The following is a 21873-nucleotide window of genomic DNA, read 5'->3' as shown; positions in this document are numbered from 1 at the left end:
TTCTCCAGGTTAAAGCGTGAGGGTTACTGTGGTGTAGTACAGAACATTCTCTGTTCTACTCCCTTCAGTCAATACATTTGTGTACACAAATAAGTCAGATTCTCTCAATCAATTTCCAGACTTGGAGCACTGCATACAGCAAGCAGCTAGATGCAGTGGCCAATAGCTCATCCTTCCTGATGGTTGTCAAAATGCCTTCTATAATGAGGTTCCATTTCTGTGTGTCTGGTCCTGAAAAGAACAGCCCCAGGAACAGCAGTATGAGGAAGGGGATGATTGGCATGAAAGAGTTAAGACCTAGTACCTAAGAGATAAGTTAGAGGGACAGTCTGAACAGGTCACTCACTGAAGTTTTGATTAGATAGTTTCAAAGTGAAAAGGTTAGAAGGCATTCTAATTTGAGGTTTTATTTTGTTTAATGTTAATCAGCAGAGTCTCTGAGGCTTGTAATGCACTGCTGTTAACAGGCATCAAGGGAAATTGCTTTTTTTGTTGTTGTTGTTGAATTGGATGGGCTGAAAATTCATTGACTCCATGAAGAAGGAAGCTCATTACTGCATGAAATGGGAGTGTATGAGGCAATTCTGAAGGTGAAAAGAAATGTTAAATAACTCAACCCCAGATGAACCATTTTAACCACTGCCACATACCACTCAGTCATACCTTCACTCTTTTTCAGAAGCCAGTCTTTACCTGTATGTTTGAAGGTTTCCCAGATTGAAGCAATTATAAATATGATGGTTTTTCTTGTCTTTAATCCCAGATATCTGAGAATATACTCTGTAGTCTAGATTACCGGACTGCTCTTTGGAATCTAGGAAGAGGGAAGCTGCTTGGGAAAAAAAAGTTCCCTTTAGGGCAAGTCATATGCTTATATAGGAAAACACAGAGGAAAGCTTTGGAAAAGATGAAGAGTACCTCTCTGGTACTCAGAGAGGCTGGTCTTTTGCCCAAGGTCATACAGCCTAAAAGTGGAGGAATCAGGATTTTAACTCAGGTCTATTGCCTTTAAAGCCTTGCTTTTTGCATTCTATATACAATGTTGTTCAGAGAAGCAATTGTATTTTAACTTGGCCTTCCAAAAGGAAAAGTAAGATTTAGGCTTTTTAGTGGTGAAGAAAAATAGCATTCCATGTGAAGAAAACCATGTAAACAAAAGCATGACATCCAAGTGTACATGATGAGCAAGCATTTGAGAATACAGGGCTATAGCTCTTATGAGCTTGGGGCTTGAGATCCAAATGTATTTTTATCAGGCTTCAGATATTCACTCACAATTAGACTCTTTAATGTAAATCTGGTAGCCTTATAGGAATAATTTTTGGGTAAAACTTTTTTTCCTCCACACACTCCCTCTCAGCTCATAGGTAACACTCCCTCCATTGAAAATGAAAGCCCCAGGAGGGGAAATAGCCCCCTCTTGTAAGACAAGGATTTCCTTTGGGAGAGATTCCACATGTCACCTTCAAACCAAATATAGGCTTCCCTGCACCCCCAACCTCAGAAACTGGACTGCAGTTTGCCTTTAGAGGTGGATGATCGGCCCCCACCCTGTCCCTGCATCCATTAGGGAGAGTTGGTTGCCTCAGACATGTCCACACTAAAGGCGTTTGGGGGACTTCCCTTCTTTCTCCAGTAAAGATGTAAGAGGAGGGATTTTCATGCTCAGAAACAGGGCAAAGGTCTGGTAACCCATCCTGACCAAGTCATCCCTTAGGGTAAAACTTGTACGAATCTTCCTAGTACGTACTGTGTTGAGTATACCAGTTATGTTACTCCTCCTTCCTTGGAGTCAGAGCTATAGAAATTTTGCCTGTAAACAACCTTTGCCTGTTTTTCTCCTTTTTGCCTGAAGGATTTACATAGCAGCTTTTAGAGATAGTTTGCTTTCTTCAAATGTCTCAATAAGGAAACAATCACTGTTCTAAGCTTCTGGATGAAACTATTGTTTATTTATTGTTTTATAAAGACCCTTAGATGTTTCTGTCTGTGGGAGGTAGCTGGGATTGTGAGAAGTTGCATCTTAAGAGGATTTGCTGTAGGTTCACATTGGATATGAAGAAGAATCCACATTTTCTCTTAAGCTACATTGCCTACATTGTTAAAGTAACATTTCCATGCATTTCCCAGGTAAGCTGGGCATTAACTATGATTCTCAGCCATCATCCACCCAGCACTGGGGAAAAGAAAGCTGCTTTGTAGAGTCATGAGTCAGAGAGAATAAGTTAAAAATGGACCAAGAAATCCCCAGCCAGTTTGTACCTCAGCCTTGCTGTTCCATCTGTCCACTTCATTTTGCTTCAGTTTATATAAGTGACCCCTGTCTTCAGCATTCAGAAGTTGACAGTTGCATTGGAGGGTGGCCCAGATTCTTGCCCTTAAAGGTGCTTTGGGTGCAGAGCCTTCCCTTAGTGTGGCTGGCTTTAACAGTTTTCCTTACCTACGACACTGTCTTTTTATTCTTCCTTTCCCTTTTTTGGGACTTTCTAGTTCAGTAGCATTTGGAGACCCAGTACCAGAGTTTAACATACTCTGCCACTCCTCCCCCACCCTCCACCTTCAAATAAACAAACAAACAAAAACTTAGGCTTACTTTTAGAAGACGTTAGGTTACTTTAGGAAGAAGTGCCAGAGAGCTTTTCCCTAGCCTCCTGGTACGACTTAAAAAGAAGAGAAAGCTTTACTGTCTTCAGTGACAACTTTTGCTCTTTCTTTGGGGGACAGCTGTTCATGTCTGAGTCACCTTTTCTTCTGGAATGGGGATAAGACATTTTTATTGTTATTTTCATACTTTTGGAAAATAGCTCCTTTCTTGTGGTGAGATTGGACAAAAACCTTAGACTTTATCACTTACTCATTTATTCAGTTTTAAAAATTGAATCTCTTAATATGCCAGGCATTTTGCTAAAGGCCTGAGAATATATTGGTGACCAAAATTAATTTGGTCCCTGCTCTCATGGAGCATTTAGTTCCAGTTTGAGGAAAGCTGAAGGCTTGGTGAGAAATATCGTTCCTATTCCCCCACTGAGTTCTAGCTCCAGACTCCTTTCCCTTTCCTTGGGCTTTATTTCTTTAAATCTTCTTCCTAGTCTTGGATGGATGGCTCTCTGAGTAATGTGGGCAGCTCCAGCCATTTCTCAAAAAACAAACAAACAAAAAGTGGTCAAGAGTATTGGGGGTTGGTTCTCCCCCACCAACATTTTATTCCAAGGAGTTCTGTGTTCAGCAGCCAAAAGTGGATGTCATTTGCCAAATGCAGACCTTTTAATCTAAAGAAATCATATATGTTACCAGGAGTTGAACTTTTCTTATCTCCAGGCAGGGTTGGTTCTCCCTGCACATGTGGCTTCCATTACCAGTCTCACCCACATCTCTGCTACCTCTTGTGGTATTGCACCACAGAGGCTTCTCCAGAAGCTCCTAAGACGTTATCTGCTATAATTTACAAAATAGTGGCCCAGTGAGCTTTTCCTCCTGCCACCAGCATCACTAACATGTGCAAGCTCTAGGAAATTATCTTGGTGAGTGAAACACCCTGCTATCTTTGTATTCTATGTGGAATTGGTTGCTGAGGAAAGCAGCTTACTCAAGAACTGCTGGAGTTAAGGAGGCCTTAATCTTTTTTTTTTTTAAACAGTTTTATTCATGTATGTTATACAATTCACCCATTTAACATGTACAACTCATTGTTATTTAATATATTCATAACGTTATACAACCACTACCACAATCTAATATTGGAATATTTTGTTCCCCACAAAAGGTACTCTATACCTATTAGCAGTTAATCCCCATTCCTCCTCTAACCCTCCCTTCAGCCCCAAGCAACCAACCACTAATGTATTTTCTATCTCTCTAAATTTGCCTATTCTGGACCTTTCCTCTAAACAGAATTGTACAATATGTGGCCTTTTGTGACTTCATGTAACATATTTTAAAGATTCATTCATACTGTAGCATTTATCAGTACTTCATTCCTTTTTATGGGTGCATAATACTCTATTATAGTTATGCCACATTTTATTTATCCATTCTTTCAGTTGATGGACATTTGGGTTGTTTCTATTTTTTGGCTATTATCAATAATGCTGCTGTCAACATTTGTGTACAGGTTTTTGTGTAAATGTAATGTTTTCATTCTCTTTGACGTATATGTAGGAGTAGAATTTCTGGGTCATGTGGTAACTCTATGCATTAACGTTTGAGGAGCTGTCAAACCACTTTCCAAAGTAACTGTACCATTTTATAGTCCCATCAGCACTGTTTTAGAGTTCTTATTTCTTGATGTGCTTGCCAACACTTGTTAGCTGTCTTTTTGATTATTGTTGTCCTAGTGGATGTGAAGTGGCATCTCATTGGGATTTCTCATCAGAAATATGATTTGCAAATATTTTCTCCCATTCTGTGGGTCATCTTTTCACTTTATTTATTTTTATATTTTTCATATTATTTCATTATTTTTTGACAGAGGGGGGAGGTGATTAGATTTATTTATTTTTTAATGGAGGTTCTAGGGGTTGAACCCAGGACCTTATGCATGCTAAGCATGTGCTCTACCACTTGAGCTATACCCTCCCCCCTGTCTTTTCACTTTCTTGATGGTATCATTTGCAGCACAAACGTTTTTAAACTTGACCTACTTTTTTTTTTTTGTCACTTGTGCTTTTGGTATCCTATCTAAGAAGTCATTGCCTAACCCAAAGTCATGAAGATTTACTCTCATGTATTCTTCTTAAAAATGTATAGTTTTTACATCTTACATTGAATCTGTGATCCATTTTAAGTTTTGTGTATGGTGTGAGGTAGTGGTCCAACTTTATTCTTTTGCATGTAGATATTCAGTTGCCCCAGCATCATTTCTTGAAAAGACTTCTTTTCTAATTGAATTGTTTTGCCACCTTTGTCAAAGGGAAGCCTTAATCTATTCATAATGGCTATTTTCTCATTCATTGCCCCACTCACACATTCCTGTGCCTCCCTACTCCTCCTCTTCCTTTCAAATCCCCTTTTCCAAAATACTTTTAAGCATTAGAGCTTTCTGCTGGCACAACCTTTTGTTTAAATACCTGAAAGACTGAGATCAGATGAAAACCAATTTCAAGATGCAAATAAAAGGGAAAATGTGCACTTGTTTCTTTGCTATATATGGTACTACCCACCCTGGTATCTTTTCAGACATTGTCTCTGTTCAGTGTGTGTGTGTGTGTGTGTGTGTGTTTTCTCTGTGGCACAGGCTACTCAAAACCCCCTGCAAGATCTTTCTTTACTAAAGTCTGTTTCTCACCTAGTAAAGCCTAAGGGCCAGGTCCACTCTGCCTGAGAAGCTAATAACCCATGTAGCTACATTTATGACTAAAACTTTGTAGCAGAGGAACGTTGGACTGATCCTCTTCTAGAAGAGAAGGATACTATAACCTGCAGTATAAAGGGTATATTGAGAGGAAGTCCCCTGCAGAATGGGAAGCTGACTTTATCTACGCTACAATTTTCCTAAGACTGACTTTGGCTTGGGTTCTGCTTTGCCCAAATGCCAGAATCTCTGTGGAGAGTAGAAATCCACATATTAGTCTTCTCAGCTGCCATAACAAAATACCATAGACTAGGCAGTTTAAAAAACAGAAATTAATTTTCTCACAGTTCTGGAGGTTAGAAGTCCCAGGTCAAGGTCCAGCAGGGTCAGTTTCTGGTGAAGAATCTCTTGCTGGCTTGCAGACAGCTGCCTTCTGGCTGTGTCCTCAAATGGTGGAGAGAGAGAGAGATTAAGCAAACTCTCTGTTGTCTCTTGTAAGGAAACTGATACTGTTGGATCAGTGCCCCGCCCTTATGACCTCATTTGAATTTAGTTACTTCTGTAAAGGCTCTCTCTCCAAGTACAAGTACATTGGAGGTTAGTGCTTCAACACATGAAGGGGGCAGGTTGCGAAAATATTCAGTTCATAACAATCTAATACAAACCTGGTAGAGGTGACCTGATATAGCTTCTTGCTCAGGCAAGAGGTTTGCTCCCTGGTTTCTTCAGTTACCTTCTTTCCTTATTGAGCTTCATTTTCTACCAGGCTAGCCAGAGGCAAGGAACTTGGGTCCTTCTTGTAGTATTCACCTTCTCTGAACCTGACCTTTTTAGATGGGATGGGTGGGGAGGGAATTGAACTCATTCTTTGCTCATTTATCTTTTGATAGAAAAAAATTGTCATTTCTTCCTTGCTGGAACTCTCAAATTTTGTACTTCAACACCGGACAGTTGCTACCTGTCAGGTTTTGATCAGTGAAAATGAGAGCCCTACTGTTAGAATGTCTCAGTATAGCCCTTCCCTCTCTCCAGATGTTCAGAAGAGATGGTAGTAGATCCTTTTGGTGGTGGTATCAGTGGGAAGGAAAGCCTAAACTAAAAAGAGAGACTCCTCCTTCATCCATAAATCTGGTATCTCATCTTTCTCCCACTGAGAGCAAGTCAGCTGTAAGTTTTATTCTAGGACCACCGCCAGGTGGGGCAGTGTGGAATCACAACCCAAGTGAGCCCTGGTAGCCTCCAAACTTCCTGGGGAAGGAGAAGCTAAGTATTTCAGTCACTGCAAAGGTATGCGTCACTCAGTGTGGGCTGACTTAGCCTGGTTTTGGTGTTTTGTCATCACTTTGCTATCTCAGAACATTTTTCCATTTCAACAGTATGAAGTCCTGAGTACTTTAGTAGGAAATTTCCAAACCATCTCCAAAATACCTTGCTAAACAGCCTGGAGGGAGAACAACCAGTGTCAGACAATTTTTCTTACTCTTCTGCCTAGTGCCCTGCACCTGATACCTCCAGTAAATCAGATCAGTACTTAGATTTTACAGGTAACAGTCCCAAAGAAAAAGTAAGAAAAATAAAGCAGAGGCATATACCCTCTGTCCTTTGTGGGTACTGAGTTAGAGATTATTAACCAGCTTTATACTGTTCCTCCTCTCTTGGGTTTCTAAACAGTCCCTCAACTTGCCTGGTAGGAGGCCTTCATCACCTGCTGAGATCTGAAGCCCTAGGATGAGAATGTCATAGGGTAGGTTGGAAGATGATTTTATCTTCATCCCACATATAAATTCCCGGAGTGGCAAATCTATCATACCCTTAGGATGAGTTTGCCCAAACGGTATCAGCATATATACCCTGCAATATCCAGCACAGGGCATCCTTAGATCCAGCTGACATTTGCTAATGGTGAGAAGGGAAGGAAATAAGTGTGCTTTCTGAAGATAGTACCTTCCAGGTTTTTTCTTTCCCTCCCTCCTGCCCTCTCCTCCCTTTCTCCCTCTGAGCTCCTGACACCACCCACATCTAACTTTCTTCCCTCTTTTTCTTTCTCCTTCTTTTTCTTGCTTCCTCACTTTCTTTATTAGCAAGAAAATTTCTCAGATAGGGAACAGAATTACAGCATCCCCATGGACCCAGGGATTATTTCATTGTCCAGACCTCACAGACTTCTCTGGATTGCTAACTGGACCCCAGTGGCTGCTACCATCCTACCCAAACAGACATTAGAGTTCCTTGGAGTTCTCTGTCTCCAAGCCTAGGCAAACCAAAGCAAAAAAAAAAAAAAAAAAAAAAAAAAAAAACAGTCCTAGTTCAATTGAGTCAGGATTTTTTTTTTCAAACATTTTCAAAAAAAATTTTTTTTACTAAGAAATTTAAGGAAAGCCTTAAAAAAAAACTATAAAAGCATGAAATAGATGTATTTACAGAGTGCAGATTATTTTTCCCAAAATAACTGAGGTCTAATAGTAGATTGAATTGGCTATTGTATTTCCTTTCCTTCAATCCTATCACTTTTTGGATGCTACACCCAGAGTCTACACTGGGTTAACTGTAAGTTAGTACTGCTGCTAGGTTTGGTGGGATTCTCAGTTCACTGTATCTGTTCCCCCTGTCTTCTCATTGGGTCTAGGCTCCTGGTTTTCCTTTCTGCTCCTGGACTGTCATCCTGCCAATACCCTCAAACTTTGCCTTCTGAATGAGAAAAATATTTAACACACCACTTGGTCACAAATCAATTTTGGATTTAGACCAAGCTACAACCTTAACTTGCAGATAACATCTCTACCCTTCTTGGTAGTCTCTGGAAAAATGAGTTACCAAAACTTGCCTCTTGCTCCTGACCCATTTCTGTTTTATTTGATTTATTCATTCACTTAATATTTATTGAGCACCAGCTGTGTGCCAGGCATTGTGCTAGATGTTTGACATTGCTTTATTATATAAATGTTGCAAGAATCCTCATAAGATTTAGTTCACTCTTTAAACAAATGGTTATTGTATGCGGACAATGTACTATTCCTAGGTACTGTGCTGAGTGCCAAGGGAGTAGTAGTATTCCCATTTTTTTCCCCTCTGGTGAGACATACAGCTTCTGAAAAATCATTCAGAAAAACAAGTGGTCAAATTAGGATTTCAAACCATAATTTTTTTTTGAAGTTTCTGGCTTGTATTTCTATTATTTGTGTTAGATTAGATGGTTCTATAATTCTTTATTATCAGTAAGTTATGTTGAAAAAAATATTGACTTCTATTGTGCTATCACACACATTTTAATAAACTTTTTATTTTGGAATAATTTTAAAATTACAGGAAAAGTGCAAAGATAATACACAGAGTTTCTGTATGCTCCTCAACCTAGTTTCCCCATCTTATATTACCATGGTGCATATATCAACATTAAGAAACTGGTACTGATATATTACTATTACCTAAACTCCGTATTTTATTTGGATTTCACCAGTTTATCCATTGATGTCCTCTTTCTGTTCTGGAATTCAGTTCAGAGTATCACATTGCATTTAGCTATCATGTCTCCCCAGGGGCCTCTGGTCTGTGACAATTTCTCAAGTTTTGCTTTTCATGACCTTGACCGTCTCAACGGGGTAGTGGCTAGGTATTCTGTAGAATGTCCCCCAATGTGAGTTTGTCTGATGTTGTTCTCATGATTAGACTGAGATTTAAAAAAAATTAGACTGAGATTATAGGTTTTGGGAAGTATGCAACAGAGGTGAAGTGTGCTTCTCATCAGTTCATACCAGGGGTTACATGACAGCCACATGACACCACCGGCGATCTTCACCTTCACTTGGTTAAGGTAGTATTCACTGTGATCCTTTACTGTCAGGTTACTGTTTTTCCCTTTCACTACTCTGTTCTTTGGAGATAAGTCTAGCCCACCTTCAGTGGAAATAGGAACTAAACTCTATCTCCTAAATAGGAGTGTGTCTACACATATTATTTGAAATTGTTCTGTTAGAAAGATTTGTCTCTTCTCCCCATTTATTTAATAACTTTTATATCACTGTAGACTCATGCTAAACTCTAATCTAAAGCCTATGCTTTTTCTGCTACATCAGATAAGAAATGACAAAGACCTATACCAAAACACTGGTTTCAGGGAAATTTATTTCAGATCTCAGAGGTTTTTAAGAGGTAGATTTGATAAGACATGGTGACCTTGAATGTGACAAAGTGGTGGAGAGGGGGATTTTGAAAACGGCACTCAGATTTTGGTTTGAATGGCTGTAAATAAAATTTTGGTTTTAAATATTAACCAACGAGTAAGAAGTTTGGTTCTAGGCTTTGATAAAGCGCAGCTTCTTCAGAGACTGTGTTTAGCCTACATGTTGGTTTAGCTTTACTGAGTGCCCTGTTCTAAGTTAGAGCAAATGACTTCCTTTCTGACTGAAACACCAGGGCCCCCTAGTGGACAGCCCCCCGGGTCCTGTTTCTTGTCTGAAAGAGGGTTGGGTTTTTGTTTTTTGTTTGGTTGTGAGGTTTTCCCCTAGTTCATTTGCAGAGCAGAGTTGCTTGATTCTATTCTCTGTCTAATAAATTATTAAACCCTTCCCATTTTAGAGTTATAGGTTCATCGCCATGTGACCTCATGTTCATAAGAGGACAGTTACCCTCTGACAGTCACTCCCATGCTCTTATACACTAAACCAGAGGGTAGTTGATACTTGTTTTTAACTCATTTATCCTCTTCTTCTATCTGGTGCTATATTAATGTTAATTCTTTGTTTCAGAGCCATCATCAACCACTTTAACCCCAAAATTGAATCCTATGCTGCTGTGAATCACATATCCCAACTGTCGGAGGAACAGGTAAGCCACTACATTCCCCAGAGTGACCCTAGTTGGTGGCCTAAATCAAGCAGTTACCCTCCTCTGATGGCAGAGGGATTCTGTGACTGAACTTCTAATGGGAGTGGAAAGTACCAGGCTGCCAAGAAGAATTAGTAAGGGATTTGTTGATAGTACTTTAAATAGAATGATGGCTTCTGCTTTTGTGCCATATGAAGGGTTCATTTAATTATGTAGAAGATATGTAGGTGAAACTTTGGTGAATTATTATTTTAGAGTGGGTGATGAGACATTCCTTTTTTTAAATTTTGGGCAGAGAGTCATTTTGATTTTTGAAAATAAGTAAAAACTTGGAAATGGTTGAAACTACCAATTAGAAAAACCCTGAGTTCAGCTTAATTTGATGTTGTTTGGCTCCCTAAAACATAAGCCCTCCTTAGGGCAGATTTCCTTACTAATTTCTAAGCTCTATCTACCTTGAACAATTATTTCTGAGTGGATTTTTCTATGGTATTGACTGAGTTGGAGATGTAGATAGTGTTGTATGTTCGTTTTCCTTGAGTCTGGCCTGATTTCCTCTTCTCCCAAAGTGCCTGCACTCAGCTCTGCATTATATAAAAGTCCAGATGGGGCTTTAGCGTGGCATGGGATTGAACTTGATGTTTCAGAATGAGACTCTTGAGTCCTGTTTTTTAAAAGCACAAAATGAAACATCTATTCACACAATCTCAATTCCTTCCCACCCTACTCCCAAGGAGGGCTTAGGTATTCATAAGGTGAGAGTCCAGATACAGGCTCTAAGCCAATTTAAAAAACCCACCTATGCTCTGTTCTCCCTCTTTTGCCAACTGCATCAGTGTAACCCTTCGCTGAGTCTCTTGCTGGCAGGGCCAGCCAGCCAGCTGTGGTGCGATTGTGTATTCAGTGTTCCTAAAAGCTATTCAGCTCACCAAATGAGGCTCCAAGCAAGCCTTTTTCCTAATGGACAGCTTCTCAGTATTTCCACTGGTGGCTCTTTCCTCAGCCAGATGGATAGGACTCGATTAGTCTATCAGTTGTTCCCTTTGACATATTTGTTCTCTTTTGTGAGGCCAGCTGTGAGAATCCATCCTCTTATTTAAACTGCTTTGATAAATGGCTTTCATTTTCTTTTTTCCTCTTCTGTCTATGAAGCAGTCCCAAGTCCTGTTCTTTGATGCCACTGCTCTCTGTGAGGTGCTCTGAGATGCTACCTTTTTCCTGTCGGACCAGTTCAGATTAGTTTTATTATATCATTTTTATGCAAGAGAATTCAATATCTTGAATTTTGTATAGTGAAAGAAAGGGTGACTTTCCTACCACAGCAAGCTCTGGTTAATCTAAAAGCTTTTTTTTTTTTTAAAAAAAAGGAAGACACATTTTCCCAGTCAGCCACGTGCAGTATTCATCCCCCAGCAGCTTGGGAAGGTCAGGCTGAAATCTTTCTAAAGCAGTAGCAGCCACAGACCAATAATAAAAATCCATTCTGGCACATGAGGCAATCTGGAAAAGAATGATTAGCAAGCACGTGTCCTCATCCTCCTCCTACTTCTTTCAAAGTTAAATGAAGTGATGAAAGTGCCTCTTGAAAAGAGTCCATAAGTCAGAGATGAGGCGATTTCTGTGGAGTGGGAGAGTACACAGCCCTATTCGAGAATATGGAACAGATAGCAGCTCTCAAAGATTTATTTTCTTAGTCAATAAGTAATTGCATGCCTGCTGTATACAAAGTGTGATGCTGGGTAGTGGGGATCAGAGGTGAATAATCTGAGTGTGGTCCTTGCTCTCATGAAGTTTTTGTACACTCATTACTTCTCTTAACAACCCTTTTCACTTGAGTTGGGGAAGGGTGGTATTATTCTGGGACCCTTTTCAAAACTGCCCTCAAAATAATATTGCTTCTCTTCCTTGACTCTGAAGGGTGATAAATGACAGCATTAGGGTGCACTTGGTTTTATTCTCAGCACTATCAAATTAGAAGTATTTGACTGCCTTGTTAATCTCCAACATGTGTTGGAGCACTTCTCTCCCTTCACTTAAGAACATTAATGCTAATATCACTAATGTTAAATGTGTTCACAGCTTCCCAAAGAACTGGCTTTGGGATGCAGTAGGGCTTGCAGTTGTTAGCAGCAAACTAAGTAGAAAGGAAAAATCAGAAACTTAATCCCCAAGTAGGTTCTAAAGTACTCCTAAAGTAAAACCTAAAGACCATGGATAGGAGTTAACTGGGATTTATAGCACTTAGTAAGACAGCAGACGAGAGGCCTCTGCTACCTACCCAGATCTGCCTACCAAGACTGCTGTTTTCTTCTGGCAAGAAATTAATGACTTTTTGAGTTCTGCCAACCCCCAGACACATTGTAGCCTCTGTTTGAGGCATTTCAAGATGCTTGTAAGTCCATTATTGCTTATTAAACAAAGCCCAGTCTCTCACACTGGGGTTTCTTTTCAGATGTCCAGAAGATAGATGACATTTTTCTTTTACTTCACATTGACTTCATGGAGGGCAAAGCTTTTTAATCAGTTACTACCCTCAGCATGACTGAATGTTCATGCATTTTCTAGTGTAATAAACTGTATTCATTTTTATATTGTGTACAAAGGTGTCATATTTGTCTGGGATTGATTGCGAAGCTTGTTCACTTTGACTCCTTTTTTTGTGTGTGATAAAGTATATATAACATAAAATTTACCATTTTAACCATTTTTAAGTGTACAGTTCAATGGCATGAAGTACATTTACATTGTTGTGCAACTATCACCACTATCCATCTTATCTATCCAGAATTTTCTCATCATTCCATATAGAACCCTATACCCATTAAACAATAACTCCTCATTTCCACTCCCTCCAGCCCCTGATAACCACTTTTCTACTTTGGTCTTTATGTATCTGACTATTCAAGATGTCGCATAGAAAGTGAAATCATACATTATTTGACCTTTTGCATGTGGTCTGTTTCTCTTAGCATAATGTCTTCAAGGTTCATCCATGCTGTAGCATGTTTCAGAATTTCATTCCTTTCAAAGCTAAATAATATTCCATTGTATATATATAGCACATTTTGTTTATCCTTTCTTCCATCGATGGACACCTGGGTTGTTTCCAACTTTGGGCTATTGTGAAGAATGCTGCTCTGAACATTGGTGTACACATAGCTGTTTGAGTCCCTGCTTTCAGTAGAATTGCTGGATCAAATGGTAACTCTATGTTTAATTTTTTGAGAAGCCACCATAGTGTTTCCCACAGTGGCTGCACCATTTTATATTCCAATTTTTCCACATCCTTGTCAACACTTGTTGTTTTCTGTTTTTTGACAATAGCCATCCTAATGGGAGTGAAGTGGTATCTCACTGTGGTTTTGACTTGTATTTCCCTAATCATTATTAATGTTGAGCATCTCTTCATGTGTTTATTGACCATTTGTTTATCTTCTTTGAAGAAATGTCTCTTTAAGCCCATTTTTAAAATTGGGCTATTGGGTTTTTGTTGTTGAGTTTTAGGAGTTCTTTATATTTTCGGGATATTATTCTCTCATCAGATATGTGATTAGCAAACATTTTCTTCCATTCTGTAGGTTACCTTTTGCAGTGTTGACAGTGTCCCTTGATGCACAAAAGTTTTCAATTTTGATGAAGTCCTATTTGTCTGTTCTTTGGTTGCCTGTACTTTTGGTGTCATCTCTAAGAAATCATTGCCAAATCCAATTTCATGAAACTTTCCTCTCTTTGATCCATTTTGAATTAATTTTTGTATATGGTGTTTGGCAAGGGCATTTTGACCTCTTTATATTTCACATATCTATATGAATAAGGTTTATGGAGAAGATACAACTTGCTTTTCCAAGAAATGTAAAACCACTCCCAGTTCATTCCCTACTGGGTTTACTTGTCTCTTGTACATCTTATGAAAATTGTCCTTCAGGCCCCTTGCCCACCCTCAACTAATTTAGCACCTTTCTTTTCCTGTTACAGCTGTTGATAGGATATGTCCTAGCTGGTAGAATCATTTGTTATGCCGCCCCTATCCCTACCAGTGACCTGCACCCTGACTTTCATTCTCCCACAAGGATAGCTGGGTCACACAACCTGTGTCTCATAGATAAATCCCAGTGACCTTTTTGTCTGTACTAAAAAATGTGGATGGGAGGTATTTAAGAGAATATCTTGACCCTAGACTCTTGGGTTTGGATGTTTTGAGGATATCCTGCATATTACATTTGAGATGGAATACTCCCTCCAGATAAATATGTTGAAATAGAAGAGCCCTTCAGGGGGTTCTCCTCCCAATTTTGTCCTACCCTAAACTCTTATATTCTACCTCTGCTTTATTCCTGCTTTTCAAATTAGGAAAAAGACTTTATGCTATATCTTACTAGAAATGGGTCCACACTCAAGAGATCTGTCATGAAATTCCTTGGAATAATACTAGCTCACAGGTTTTTAACCCAAGGTCCAAGAATAGGCTGTAGAGAATTATTGCATACTCTAAAATTGTGTAAAATTATGCATGTGTCTTTTTTTCTTCTTGAAGGGGCTCCATTTTTGTAAAAGTTCTGAACTAGTCTTTGACCCCTTCAGCACACACAATTTTTTAAAGAATCACTGGCTTGACTGCCTTGAATGGTACCTTATAGCTTTCCTTGCCCCCAGAGTCACCAGACCTTTGAAAATGCCCACTGAGGATCTTAAGCTCCTTTTAGGCTATTCACTATTTATTTTGGTTTGCAAATGCTATGACATTGATTTATATCAGCTCTAATTTCCTTATAGACAAGAGAGGGCTTCATAGCAGAACTTTGTAGAAGATTCCCTAGAGCCCTGAATAACCAGAGGACATACTGGCCATTGAAGATTCAAGTCAAAACCTTCTCTGAGCACCTGATTCCTTAAGCTTTCAGTCCCTTTCATGACCAGTTTTGTACCTTTGAAATATCCCATTGGAGAGCAAGTAAATGACAGGCCCGCTTTTGCTTTCTTCAGCCTTCATTCAGCTATCAGTATTTTAGCATTTATTGCTTTGTGCTTCATTCAGATCATGATGGGCATTTGAGGAATACAGAAATATAATAAAGGGTCTTTGTTCTCAAAAGATGGAATAAGTGCAAAATATGGCCTAAGGCAACTTATTATCAATAGCTGACCAGTAGTAGCAATAGGATTTGTGAGCTCCTGTTAAGTAATGATCTCTGCAGATTGTGGTGGTCAAGAAAGGCCATATGGAGGAAAGAACTGAGTTGGACCTTGAAAAAGGAGGAATAGAAATTGGGTAACTGGAGAGGCATAGATTGTAAAGTGTACTTAAAGCCAGGATCTGAAAAGGACAGAAAGATGGAGAAGAGCCCCAAAGTTTCCATGTCTTTTCCTCAGGTCACAGGGTACCCAGAGAGTGGATGGCTTAGAAATATAACTCAGTCATTTAAATTGTTAGCACAGCTTCCATAATCCCTGGTGCACTGACTCTCAGCCCTGTCCTAATTGTACTGCCTTTGATTCAGTTCACAAGCGTTCATCAAAGGCCTAGTATGAGCCAGCCTCAATGCTAGTAGGCATATGATTAGACTTAATGGGTAAACCGATCTCTCTTTTTTTTCCCCTGGTAAAAAACATATAACAAAACTTACCATCTTAACCATTCTTAAAGTACAGTACGGCAATGTTAATATGTACATTGTTGTTCAGTTGATCTCTAGAACTTTTTTGTCTTCCAAAACTGAAACTCTGTCTGCTGAACAACTCCCCTTTCTGCCTGGCAATCACCATTCTACTTTTTGTTTCTAACCTATCTTGAAGCTGGTGTTCCTTTCAACCAAGTGGCCCGGGAGCTTGCTTAACATTTGTCTACATACAAACTTAGGAATTTTCTGGGAAGATCAGAAAGATGATCTACGGGCACCCCCACATGTCTCAGGGCTGTAGGACAGTGTAACCAAATATCCAAGCTTTCTACATTTGGAGTTTCACCTCCTGTTATTTCTCTAGGTCTTCATTCTCACTAGGGCTTTGGATTTTGGATTCAGAGGAGGCCCTGTATAATGTAGTATATTATAAGAGACATCTTTTAAAGTATTAAGACAAAACAATATAATTCATTTGTGGGAGCAGGTTAAAGTAAATTAGGGAAACAAACAAAAAAATACTTCACACCTGAATAAAGTTTACATTGGAAGCTAAGTATTTATTTTCATCTAATAGTAATCTTTCTAAATCTTTTTGATTTTCTCCTGATCCTAAGATCCTAAGATAAGAGCTACTGTAAATAACTGCTGGGTGTTTAGAGATCCTAATGAAAGCTAGCTTTATTTTTCCCAGAGAGGAGTGAGATACTAGTAAGAGGAGAGCCGTAGTTTGTGGGGCAACATTGTTAGGGACCCTAAACACCCATTACTTGAGAAAATCTAGGAGGAAGCACAGAAAGATCTTGAGGAGATATCCTAACAGCTTTAAGACTTACAAGGAAAATGGAGCCTGGTACTGCAGCTTGAGTTGTTGGCCCTTGGGGTGCTAGTAAATGTTTAACAACTGGTAGCCGTGTGAGTGGTAGGAAGGGGCTGATTTGAAGTGCAAGGTGGTGGGGGCAGTGAATGCTCCCACCATGGCTACCAATGTGAAGCCAGGTGGCTCTCACAGTGCTTGAAAATTTAACAGTCAGCATCACAGGCCAAGCATATGTGAGCCAGCTCCCACATACCACTGGTTGTTGAGGAAGACCTGGAGAAGGGGGCTGTAAAGCTGCAAGGCGGGGCTTTCTGAGCAAGAGGTGAGTGTGGTTCACTTTCCCTATGAGAGCTACCTATATAAAGTTCTCCCCAGAGTAATTGAGGCCTCGGAGCAGCCCACTCTGAGAGCCCCTGTGCTGTTTTCTCATCTTAGAACCAGGGCCTTAGCCACCATGCAAGACAGCCTTAGCAGAGACGTATGCCGGAGAGCTGAGATTTAAGACGCCCACAATAGCCATAACTCAGTTTCCTGTACGTGGCATTGTGCTTTTCTACAACAGCCTGTAGTTTTGCACTGCCTCTCTATAACCCTGAGGGATGGTTGCTGTGGGAACTCTTAGTGAGTCCGAGCATGTGACACAAGCGTTGGCTGTCTGACCCTGCCTTTCTTGTTGCCTTTGTTTAGATTCTGGCATTTCAGCTGATCTCTTTGGGAGAAAAAAAGATTGATACGGGTTATTTGTTCACTGGATTCACTGAAGCAGGAAAGACAGAAAGTCAAAGGCGGAGGGATTTTCCTACAAGCTGCTTAACCTCAGAAATCAACTATATGTTATATAGGGCGTCCTGAGAAGGTCCTCATAAGGAGGTCAGCTGTTATGTGCTGCTAGAATCTCTCCTCTCTTACTTGGACCAGGAGGTAAGCTATATATACTACCAGAGATAGGGGAGAAAGTATTTTGGATTTTATCTCCTCTGAATAAAGGAGAAAGTATTTTCGATTGAAAAAGAACACAAGTAGATAAAAGGAAAGGAGCAGCTAGTAGTTTTTGAGCTAGACACTTTTACTTAGGTTGTTTACTTAATTCTTTGATCAACTGTTTGGGGTAGGTACAGTTATTTTCATTTTATAGATGAAGATGCAAAAGAAGCTAAGTAATTTGTCCAAGGTCACACGGCTGTTAGTAGTAAAACCCTAATGTGTCCCTAAGTCTGTCTGACACCGGAGTCTAAGCTTTTTCATCAGGCCGAGGCATGTGAGACTACTGGAGCTTGTCAGGTATTCTGAAGGAAGAGGCAAGTCAGGATAGGAAGGGAGAGGGAGAAGCAGTGAAAGGGGAGCTAACAGGGCTCATTCCTAGGGGATAGGGAAAGGTCCTGGTTGGGAAGGGCCCACTCAGTTAAGGAGAGAGAGTACTGAACAGGGGCCTGGAGAGTTTGCTTGCCAGTTAGGCAGAAATGCCTAAGGAGAGGCTCCTGGCACGGTATGATAGCTTTATAAGTGAGGGAAGAGTGTCTTCCATCCAAGCATGTCAGGAAAGCCACTATGAAAAATAAATCCACACACCAAAGGAAGGTGATGGATTTTAAAAAGTAACCATTCATTCATTCATTCATTCATTTAAAAGACAATGTATTTATGTGGGTTGAAATCTAAAAGGTTGCACACTGAATTTTAATTGTTTTTAAAGTAGTACTTCCAATTTGTCTTGGGAAACAAAAAAAAAGCAAAATGAAGATTCAAAATTAATGTCCCCCAGCCAAGCTAGCTGAATGCAGAGGTCACTGGTGAAGAGCTCAGCTTATTATTCATGTCTGCCACTGTCAGCATTTTCTCCAATTAAGTATGAATTTTGAAATGCCCATCGCATAAGCTTCTGGTCTTTCTCAGTCAGGCTTCATTGCCAGAAGCTTCATTGGCAGTGCATGGGAGGAACAGTGTTGGAGCTCATAGGAATTCCACTAGTTTTCAAGAAGTTACAGGAGACAGCAGCCCTTGCTTTCTTGATTTAAGCTAAGACGGTTCCTTTATCCCAGTTATTTAGTTGTACAGGTAGGACTTCTCTCTTCTATTTTTTAGCTGCCTCCTTCCTTCCAAATAGATCTTTGCAAACTTTTATTTCCACTGCAGTCTCTTCCCCAGGTGACAGTTCAAACTGTATAAGGTGTGCTTGGAAGAGCATGGTTTGCCATTGTGGTAGTTAACATTGGAGGAAAGAAGTGTTGCTCTGCAAACTTTTATCTCTGTTGTAAACTGTGTTAATTGGAAATGTTTTTGCTAAGTGCCATAACAGAGCTTTGACCTTTCACAGTGATCCTGCTCAAAGGAAGTTGCAGTCCTAAAAATTACCCACCCATTTAGAAGAACTGTGAATAGCCCACAAATGGGTTTCTGTTAAAAGAATTCTTGTCTGTTAGGAAAGGTTAGGTAAGTAAGGTCTGGCAGGGAGGCAGAGACCCCATGTCAAATTGTGGGAGAATTACAAGCAGAGACTGTTTTCTGTCTCCCTCCTTGATACGTAATATGCTTCCAAGGAAAGAAACCTCAAGTAGGGAGGACTGAGACATCTGCCCCTTAGTGTGATGGCATGCCTTACTTGTGCAGGTAAGGTAAGGACTGGAGCACGTTGGATCTGTAATTACTGCAAAGAAAAGCTTCACAACGGTTGTCTAGAGTTTCAGCCAAATAAAATCAGGGAGGTAGGACAACAGCCCAGGGAAATTAAAGAAAGTCAATGTCATCACTCCTTTAACCAGCCTTTCACTCATCACGCACTGTGAGGTTCATTATCTGGTCCCCCTTGCTGAAGGGCCGAGCCAGTCTGTCAGATCAATAAATCTCAGGGCAGTGGAAGAGCCCATTGGTAGCAGGCTTGAAAGACATGGATGGACTGGAAGAACTGGCCAATTTAAACTGGTTCTGAAATCGAGTTTGGTCCTGAAGCATATGAGATGAGAATAGAAAGGGGAAAAAAATTCTGCAGATTATATGCAAGGTGGCTGTATTGAGGAAACTGGTACCTTTTAAAAAGCATCATCTTTTTTAGCCTAAGAGATCTGTGTCCAGCTTTTGGATCCTTATTTCCAAACAGTTATATTGGATGATTATACCTTGGAGAAATACTCAGGTTATCTTGGATAGAAAGTCATTGTAAGCACCCAGTGGAGGGAAGGATGATCACTCAATGAGGCCTGTGATTTTGTTATCAGGTTGCTAGTTGTTCTAGTTCCTATACTATTGGCTTGTTTTCTTTTTCTTCTCTTTCTTTCTTTCTTTTCTTTTTTTTTTTTTTTTTTTTTTTTAGCCACTTTGAGCTAAAGTGTTTTGAAAAAGAACAAATTCTTGCCTCTCAAGGAAACTCTCAGAACCTGATTTGGTCTAAGAATTCTCTGCTTCTGGGTATCCTTAGTGCAATAAGACAAGGAATGGGTGCTCCAGCTTCAAATTCCCCAGATTATTTTCTGTGTGGAAGTACAGAGGTATCTGCTGTATGCCAAGCCAGGGGCTATAAAAATGCAAAAATCATACCTGCCCTTGAGGACTTCACAGTATAAGAATCAGGATCACTACTTTCTTGCTTAGACCTTTGCCTTTGTGCTCTCCTGTAGACCTTACTCAGCTGGTGTATTTGGCATGCTTGCAGCAGCATCCCAGCCCCTCAATACTTTATAAACTTGAGAAGGACAGATAAACCTCCCTCCTTGTACCCTAGTGAAAAATTGCCTCATGATAAATCCATATATGGTTGATTGGCTGATGACCCTTATTTGGAGTGAGTTTCCGTAAGGAGAGCCATGATCATCTCATATCTTTCACTCCTGCCTTAGTTTCATAAAAAAGGCAAGAGTAGAACCTTAATTAGATGTCCTTGGTAAAGGGTAGGACCCTATAATTTCCTGAGTTTGGCAAATGATTGTTTGTCAAAAGATCTAGGTAAGTATACCCACTTTAAAAAAACTTATGTGGCTACTGCCCAGCTGAAAATTATTCTAAACACTGTTGATTGTTACCTGGAGTCAGGGAGGAGTGCCATGGATGGAGAGATGGATAGAAGTAGGACAATGAGGGGAATCTTTGGTATTGTGGAAATACTAGGAACTTCTAACTTATAGTTACTGATAAATCAGTATGAATCTTTCTTGTCCAAACCAAAAATGGAATGGTAAGACCAAAAATGCTGTAAGCTTACTGCCATGGCCATACATCTTTTTTCTTTTTCTTTTTTTCTTTTCTTTCTTTTTTTTTTTTGACTAGGCATGCTTTATGGGACTTACTTTTTATTTAACTTTATTGAAGTATAATTAACATATAATAAGATATAGTTATGTAATCATTACCACTACAAGATATAGAACATTTCCATCACCCCTAAAAGTTCTCTTTTGCATTTAGTCTTGTTTGCAGATCTGTGCTCTAGGTAACCACTAATGATGTAATTTCTATCACTATAGATTAGATTTGTCTTTTATAGAATCTCACATAAATAAATTCATACAATACGTGCTCTCTTGTGTCTGAGATTCATCCACATTGTGACACTTCTAGCTATTCACCCAAGAGAAATGAAAATACATATGTCTACCCAAAGACTTACATACAGATATTCATAGTAACATTATTCATGATAACCAAAACTAGAAACAAACTGAAATGTCCGTCAGCAGCTGAATGGATAAACAAACTGTGATACATCCATAGAATGAAATATTATTCAGCCATAAAAAGGAATGAAGTACTGATACATGCTACAACATGGATGATTCTTGAAAACTTATGAAGGAAGCCAGTCACAAAACACCACATATTATGTGATTCCATTTATTTGAAATGTCCAGAGTAGGCAAATCTAGAGAGACAGAAAATAGGTAAGTGGCTACCTAAAGCTTGGGTTGAGGAGCAAGTTGGGAAGTGACTGCAGATGGGTATGAGGTTTGTTTTTGGATTGATGAAAATGTTCTAAACTTAGATCATGATGATAATTGCCAACTGTGTGAATATACCAAAACCGTTGAATTGTACACTTTAAATGACTGAATTTTATGGTATGTAAATTATATCTCAATAAAGATTAAAAAAGAGAAAGAGAGTGAAAAGAAACTACCAAACTGTTTTTGAAAGCAGTTGTACAATTTTTAATTTCAGCCAACAAGTTCTAGCTGCTTCATATCTTTGTCACATTAGAAATTGTGAGTCTTTTCAATTTTAGCCATTCTGGTGGGTATGCAGTGCTCTCATTATACTGCTTTTAAAATTACTACTAACTTACTTTGCATGAGCAGCTGACCATTTGCCTGTTTTTAAAATTTGATTGTCTGTTT

At 39.5% G+C, this 21873-nt stretch overlaps 1 protein-coding gene across 3 annotated transcripts in view; it reads left to right on the top strand.

Moving 5' to 3' along the window:
* ARMH3 (armadillo like helical domain containing 3) overlaps positions 1-21873 on the top strand; it is a 152779-nt gene that overhangs the window by 112590 nt on the left and 18316 nt on the right. For 2 of the 3 annotated variants that reach the window (XM_031461640.2, XM_064488354.1), the window contains exon 24: positions 10036-10114. In XM_031461640.2, coding sequence (XP_031317500.1) covers positions 10036-10114 — 79 coding nt within the window. Of the gene's footprint in view, positions 1-10035; positions 10115-17239; positions 19812-21873 lie in introns of those variants that run through there. The other variant, XM_031461641.2, reaches the window with a different exon arrangement.

Source organism: Camelus dromedarius, chromosome 8 (assembly GCF_036321535.1).
Source record: "Camelus dromedarius isolate mCamDro1 chromosome 8, mCamDro1.pat, whole genome shotgun sequence".
In the NCBI taxonomy this organism is placed as follows: domain Eukaryota; kingdom Metazoa; phylum Chordata; class Mammalia; order Artiodactyla; family Camelidae; genus Camelus; species Camelus dromedarius.
The sequence above is the reverse complement of the archived record's forward strand: the minus strand, read 5'-3'. Positions and strand labels throughout refer to the sequence as shown.